Source organism: Pygoscelis adeliae, unplaced genomic scaffold (genome assembly GCF_000699105.1).
Source record: "Pygoscelis adeliae isolate BGI_AS28 unplaced genomic scaffold, ASM69910v1 Scaffold347, whole genome shotgun sequence".
NCBI lineage: Eukaryota > Metazoa > Chordata > Aves > Sphenisciformes > Spheniscidae > Pygoscelis > Pygoscelis adeliae.
Window position 1 is genome coordinate 626,439 of NW_008825158.1, and position 8,118 is coordinate 634,556.

Below are 8,118 nucleotides of genomic sequence, written 5' to 3' on the forward strand. Positions count from 1 at the left end.
AGCACTTTCAATATGGCATCACATGAGAATTTTCTTTACAGGGCACACGGCTCCCTTCCTCTACAGTATAAGCAACTATTGCAGAGCCAGTTCCTTTCCCTTCCCTTTATGGTATCAGATGGAACCACACAGACAATAGAAACTCCCTTTGATCTGCCAAAGACAAAGTTACTTTACCTGTGGTTACAGTGGTAAGACAAGGTCACATTTCTGTGTTGTTTAAGGTGTTTCTTGCTTATTTCCTTAGTGTGTTTTCCATAATTCTCTAAAATTGATATTTATTAACTAGTATATAAATATACTGAAAGGTTACAAGCATGTGTAAATTACATCAGATATGGCCTAGGTGAGGACAGTCCCAGCCAGCCGCAAATGACAGGCTTCTGGCCATCAACGCAGCTTCTGAAACCATCCCAACAAGACTGCCAGACTCCAGGTCAGCAACTGTAAAACTCCACATCTCAACATTGCTCAAAATAAAATCCTCTTCCCACAGCAACCATTAGGGTCATTGATGACTTTTCCAGGCACAAACAGATGAGAGCAGTACAAAACCTTCTGCCCACCCTCCTCCACAGAAGTTCTCCCTGGAGTTTTGGATTTGTCAATCTTTTATTCTTAGATCTCATTAAAAAAATGCAGAAGTTACAACAGAATCCTCACGTGTGCATATGAACAAAGAATTTATTTAGCTGCATTTCTCTTGTCCTTGTTCCATATTACTGGCCATTTATAAGACAGGAAAAAACAGATAGCTTTGCTACTTTTCTAGATAAAACACCCAGAACTGTCATCCAGCACAGTGACTTGATGCTTTAAAAAAAAAATCAAGCCAAAGCTATACTTTGAAATGTCTGGGAACATGCTCCTCCTGTAATTTAAATTACACTGTTTGTACATGGATACTCAATCTCCTCCCCCTCCTTCCTCACACTGATTATCTAACCAGTCACCATTACACATCTCAGAAGAGAAACTATGCTACTTCCCTAGGACCCCGATCTTACATACAACATGGGGATAAGGAAACAAAAATCCCAACCTATTTGTAATTTTTCTGCTCATTAGCCCTCCAGACGGACAGTGGCAACTACCGGCTGCATGGTGTGATACCTGAAGAAGCTATGAAGCACAACTGTATGCTGGCTATACTGCTAGTAAGCAGTCCACCATGCTTCTCTGGTTTAAGTAGATGTGTTGTCTTGGTAAGGTTGAAAGGACAGGAGACCGATATGATCTTTCAGTAACTCCAGGGCAGAGATGTAGACTTAAATGTGGCAATTCTGAATCACGTTCATCACATTACTGATGGATGCACGCAAGGGAAAAGACATAATCAGAAGGGTAGGATGGCAACATGCATTTGTAGGAAGGCAGGCGGGGCAGCATATTCTCATACTGGGAGAGTGTACATGAAAGCATGTAGTGGCAGAATGCATACACAGAAGTTATGCAATAAATTCCAAATTTTATCAAGTCACATCAAAACTACATCTAGGAAGTGATTCCACACTACAGAATTTGGAGAATGCATTTTTATAAGTTGTAGTTCCCTCATTACTTCAATGTATGACAAGCAGGGAAAGTATATCAGTTTACATAGTGCTAACATCCACCCTTTGGAGACATAAATCAAAGGAAAGATTCAGGAAGGGTAGAAATGATGCGTTGATTCCAAACTTCCTTTTTGAAGTTACAACCATGTTATAATTGCAAAGAATTAGGTCACTCTGGGCTTTCCCCAGTATGACTCTGCCCTGAATAGATGGTTTAATTTATGTTCGGTATATTGCAGGTTGAGAACAAAATGTTTAAGAACCATTTCAAGGCAGCTACTGCTCATTAATCCCGGTTCTTTGAACTACTGTCCTAGCGAGTACAGCACAAAGCAAGTGACACATACGGTTAACACTTCATGTTTTGCCAACCCACAAGAAGGAAGAAAAGAAATTTTCATTTTAGATAGAGCAAGAGCTGTGTAATTGCTAAAGAAATTAAGAATAATTACAAGTGGTTTGCCTGATAATTACCTGTCATTACTTTTTTCTGTAGCATAGAGGGTAGATACATCTACAAGAAAGAGAAGGAATGATCATGTTTCTTGGAATGGCAGACAGAGACTCACAGCATATGGCTACATGGTAATCCTGACTGGGACATGCACACAGACTGCCCGGTTCCCTGCCCTCTCGAAGCACAGAGGGATGATATCGCAGACAATGCACTGGGGCTTGGGATTCTACCCGATTCTATCCTCAACACCAGCACAGATTTATTGTACTACCTCAGCCATGTAATCTTTCTATGCCTTAGTTTTTCTATTTATAAAAATGGGAACGTAATTGTTCACTAAATAGAGTATTTATGAAGAGACACTCATTCGTGTGCCTTGGAAAGGAACCCCACAGAAAAAAAAAAAGTAAAAATGAGATAAATCCACATCTGTCACACAGTGCACAAGTGAGCAGCCCCACAGATTGCCACATGCTGGGATGTTTCCCTGACTTCCATTTTCCATCCATCACAATGCACAGAAATAATTGAGATCTGGAAGCTATCCCTTAAGGAGATATTTATCCTCCATTAAGTATCTGCAGAATAGACCACTTAAAGTTAATAAACTGGGAACTTCTGAATGTTTATATGAGTGGCAGTGTGAACTTCTAACAGAAAGGGTTCTTTGCAAAGACAAGGACATAACTCCAAAACTGCAGGAGAAACTAGAAGACTTTGCATTTTAAAAATACTCATACTGAACAGGAACAGAACAGATTTAGGCAACAGCATCAACGGTTTACAGCTGTAACTTAGGGGACCACTGACGGACTGAAAGACCCACCTTGGGGGGCTACATAATGAAATGAAATTGTTTTAGAACTGAACTAGAAAGGGAAGGGATAGTACGTACATCCATGCATGTTAGGATGAGGTATTCTTGTGTTAGTTATCTGTGAAATTGTGCAAAGAACACTATTTCAGCAAATCAAATGTCCTCTCTCCCGCTGAGGCTACAGGGGCAGAGAGCAGTTTATAATTTAGAAAGGGTAGAAGAGGAACATGCAAAACAGTCCCTTTTGGAGGTGATACAGAAAGGATTAGTAGGGGACATCTAGAAGAACTTACACTGTGTACAGGAGAAAGGGGTACAGAATCCCTGTTTTCAAACCAGTTCTACCAGTAATCCTTTACTGCTACACATACAGGGCTTAATTAACATCTCTACAACTTTGCCATATTACATGCTACATAAATGCTATTGTTTTTACTGTTATTATGATCAAGCTTCAGTCCAGAGTACAATTTTAAGGACAACTGTTAAATTGCGACAATTAAAGGTCCTGCTGAGAATCCGAACAGCTCTTTGCTGTAGTGTTGTAAGACGGTACCCATCTGGCGTGCTCCCGAATGCCTTCACTGATCCCCTGCAGAGATGCTAGCTGCCAAACCTATTTGCTTAGCAGCTTGTTCCTTTCCGCCCTTTCTTGAGTGGACTGTATGAACATGCAGTAGCAGAGGAAAGTCTGCTCATGCTCCTGCTTCATTTAACTGTTGGAGCACAACCTTAAATTGCCAGAGAAGAAAGCAGGAACAGGCACAGAAACAGCTTCAACCCTTCTGTCACTAAGATCTATGTAGCTGAGCACAAATAAAATACAGTAGCCAGCTCTCACAGGCTCACATGGTGGGATTTTTTTAATTGTTGTTGTTGTAATGGCTTTTAGACCACCCCCAGCCCACTTTCAGCTAATGCAGAATTGTTGCACTGTACATTTTTTGTTTCATGCAGTTTGGTTTTACAGTGAGATACTACAAAAAAAGTGTTGTTGAGTAAAGCAGGTCCATTCACTCTAAGAATACATTACTGGTCCTAGAACCCTTCTAGGGATAATACAGTTCTCACCTTAAAAAATAAAAGATATTAAAATACTTACAGTAAAAGCTTGTCCTCTTTTCTGCATTAAAAAGAAAACCGTCTCCCACTAGCTTCTGACAGCATGTGCAAGCCAGACTGAAAATTCAGGGCTTGAGTGCTTCCCTGAGAGGAAAACCACATTGCAGCGAGACACAGAGAGCTGCCTGAGAAATGATTCACATACGGAAGCGAGCTGGCTTCACCAATGCTTTGGCATTCAACACACACACGCACACACATATGCACACTTGCTTACTCAGGGGAATGAGAAATATTATATTTTCACCAAAGCAAGGAGGGTTTATGCAAGAAAGCCATTTGTATCCCATCTCCAAAACACTGAGATGCTTCAATCCGTAAAGCAGACAGAGTTTCTTTCCGTATCCCATCATCCCCAACAGCAGAACTGGACACTGAGCAGAGAGCATAAAACCCAGACTAGGCTGCATGATCCAATCAAGTAAAAACATGCGGTACATACAATGTAGGAAGGGCAAGGAGGTGGCCATAGAAAGAAGCCATTTTTCAGAGGAAACCACAGAAGCAGCTTTCAGAAGTTTTTATATTCCACACTAATAACCTCTTCCCTAGAGTGCCAGCAATCACAGCCAGGACACCTTACGACATTTCCCTTGCCTCCATCATTGCTTCAAAAGAGTGGAAAAGTGCGTGCGTGCAGGGAAGGAAGATACATTAAGACAGAGGCTTTTACACAAGAAGTAACTAGAATCAGCCCTGAGTGACTTCTCTTGAGCTGTCCAAGAAGAAGTGTCAATCTGTTCTTTATTTAGAACAGAGCAAATAAGGGACAGGAGTGAGCAATGCTCAAGAACGTTCCTCTTTCTTAAGCTTTCTGAAGAGAATTTAGTGACTGAATACAGGAAGGAAAGGGCCAGAGGTCTTAACGGAGTTAAAGCAGGCAAAGATAGTATCAAGTTGGAGGAAACAAAGGGGATGCAAAGAGAAATCAAATCTAGATTTCAAACACAGAAACATAAGGTGTTTAGAACAGGGCTTTTTGTTCGATTGTCCACAGAGGGGGCTGTTCACTCTCTGATGCCTCTGACCTAAGACATTCAGTCTGTGACTACAGATCAGGAATTCTCTCCTGAACTGCAGTGTGAACGTACTATATAAGCAATGTTGATGCTACAGTAGTAGTCTCATAATAGAGAGATAGAGAAGATTTACAATATGAGCCTAAAAAGAGCTGCTGCATCTGAATAGTTCAACCTTTCTGCACACTCTGGAACTCCTCACTCTAGATGCCAAAGGGGCTCAAAAGAAGTTAATGTTATGCCAAGAGTAAATTTACGTTTCAGTTCAGTGTTGGCACCACTACTGTCATCACAGAGTAACCAAACCTTAAGACACAGACTGAGTCCAAGCGGAATCCCTTCTGAAGGTTATGCATTTGGGATCCAACTTTCTCGTGATATTCTTAAGAGTGAGGAACTCTTGCCTTCAGATCTTAAAACACCAGAACAAGAAAAAGACCACATCATGACTTATTTAGCATGTGATAATGGTCTATGTTTGGCAGGTCTCAAGCATACATTATTAGTTATAAGTCCCTAAACACTCAACCAATCATGCCAGGTGCTATTCCAAGTTCATCGACACCCGCAGTATCATCCTTCTATCCAGCCTACTTTGCCAGTTTCTTCAGTACCCGAGGACAGGCTGTATGATCACAGGCAGAAGAACTTATCCATTCCATATTTTTATACAGCTAACATTTAGAGGTTTTGAGATTATTCACAGCTCATAAGAAGTACTTTCTGTCATTCACATTAACAAAGTTCTTGTAGATACTGTGATCTACATGCACTGTGTTTCTCCTCCCTGAGGAAGTGACACTACATTCAGTGATGCATGCATAGGCAATGAGGTCACTTAGGTACTCAGCGGAGGGACTGCAAGTCACTCCCTCTGCTTTGATTATGGGCCACCTTCAAAACTGAACAGCTAGAGCTGAAAAATACTGGCTCGGAAGCAAACGACTGCAGGTCCCTGGACCCTGAACTCATAAATGGGAGGGACATTAGTTGCGTACACCTTGCTGAAAAGCTCCTTTTTCTGAAGAAAAACACTTTTTGGACTGCAGCACACTGTCTCTTTGCCATTGCTGGTGAGTTCATATGGGCTCAGTGGGAGAGCAGCGTTGTCAGCTCAGTAGGTTTTCTCATCCTTCAGCCAAGAGAAATAAAGAACTGAAATGAGGGGAGTGGGGAGAGGAGAAGAGCTACTATATTTCATCTGCAAAGATATTTTTAGCTTTGATAAATACAACTTGAGCAAAAGCTAAAAATGAAAATGCTTGGACGTGAGGACACAGTCACAGCATTTACATGCTTCAGCTTTGGTAGACAGGCTGGAATAGTGGCATACAATTTCCCCAAACCCAACAAGACCAGACAGCACATTTGTTTATTTAGAGGTTTTCTGGTAGCACTTATTGCTATAATTATCTGATCTCTTTACTTAGACCAAAGGATTAATCAGCACAAAACCTTCTGAACTGAAAAATTGCCTTTCTGTTTAATGAACCAAGAGCTCAGAAACAGCTAAAATGAGTTGGCCATGGTCATAAAGAAAGCCTGTGGCCTGTCCAGGGCCTCAACCGTAATTACTTTCACACAGCCAGGATGAAAAAACAATTTCAAGTAGTGATACAAACATTTTTAAAGAATCTGCCAGGTTCTCACCCAGCTGGTAAATTTGGTTGACAGACAAAATAACAGTGAGCATATTGCTCGCATGCTGCTCAATCCACTAGCTCCCACGACTGCAACAAGGTATGAGAGAATAAGACCAAACCCCACTAATCAATACACTTTTAAAATATTGCATTTGAGGAATTCAAATGCTTTATGTTGCAACCTGCACTGCCTGTGCAATTTTACAAGAACAAACATGGATGAGACACAACTTAATGGAATGGGCAAAGGGCAGAATTTCTAGCAGCATAGCTCATTTGAGAAGCAAATGCACAGTGTGTGGAAAAAAAGGCTCACACAAGAACAAGATTTAAAATATTTTTGCATTTGCAGATATTTATGCTATTTTTAACTGCTTTTGTGCATACAACAATCTTAATTACAAAGGAGAGAAATTCCATAAACAAGGCTATTATGTCAATAACAATGTCTTTTTAAAGCAAGTCTCTAATTCAGTTATAAGGCTTGAAACATTACTGTCTGGAGTTGCAAAACCAAAAGTAATTACAAAGGAAAGTCTGCATCAGAGAGTGGGTATTAGTGGAGTCAGGCCATGGCTTTGGGACAGCATTTATTCCGCGCTTTCTTCCTTTTTGTAGATAACCGATACAAACGTCTTTATTTTCTCAGTTCCACTACAGATGTCAGGAAGTTCAAGCAGCTAGTGGACATTTGCAGCATGAATCATGGGGCACCACTTTCCATTTTGACAAAAACAACTGCTGTTCAGTTAACAAGATGATGTTGCCAAAAAGGCTCCACCAGTGCAAGAAAGCTGTGTGTGCTGACTTGGAGAACTCAGATTTTTTTCCCCTGTTCGTAAGAGACTATTATACAGTTTCACGTTCCCACTCATATACCTGAGGAGCTCAGCCTGTGGCATGGCTACCAGCTTTGACCTGCAGCTAGAAAAAAATATTTGTTGCTGGAAGAGACTAGAATCATTACATTTGGAAAAAAGGCAGATATGTTTTATGGAACATGGCGTGCTATAGAAGACAAGAAAAACAGCTTCCTCTGGTGCCTGTTGCCAAAATTGCAGAAGACCAGACAACAACTTTAAAATTTCCAAGGGAACAGCCACTAAGTAAGTCAGAAATAGAATTAGGAAACTGCCTGTTTCAAAAGTAAGAGTCTGTAAGAGGCACCAGCATTTTTCAGCATTTCTGTCATTTCTGAACAGAACACTGAAGAGTTAACAGACTTCTACCAAAAAAAAGCCAACCCACAGAAAAAGGCAAAATGAGGAAGGAAATCTATGTGGTGAGGGAATATTCATTGTATTTCATATATTTAAAATAAAAGTCTCTGATTGCTTTTGCACACATTTATCCAAAGTTTATTTTTCTCTGCAGTTTTCAAATGTCTGCACTTTCTTAGGCATCAGAGATGCAGCAACAAACCGAAGATAGCTTTACTGCAGTCACCCTTCTATTCAAAATGCGGATAAATCTAAATATGTCAAAAAGGCAATACTCAGTGCTC

General features: G+C 40.6%; 1 protein-coding gene across 1 annotated transcript in view; it reads left to right on the forward strand.

Moving 5' to 3' along the window:
• Positions 1-7,614: 7,614 nt before the first annotated feature.
• The window catches only part of TIMM22 (translocase of inner mitochondrial membrane 22 homolog (yeast)), a 12,689-nt gene continuing 12,185 nt past the window's right edge, over positions 7,615-8,118 (forward strand). Inside the window, exon 1 of the mRNA XM_009328661.1 lies at positions 7,615-7,720. Coding sequence (XP_009326936.1) covers positions 7,615-7,720 — 106 coding nt within the window. The remainder of the gene's footprint in view (positions 7,721-8,118) is intronic.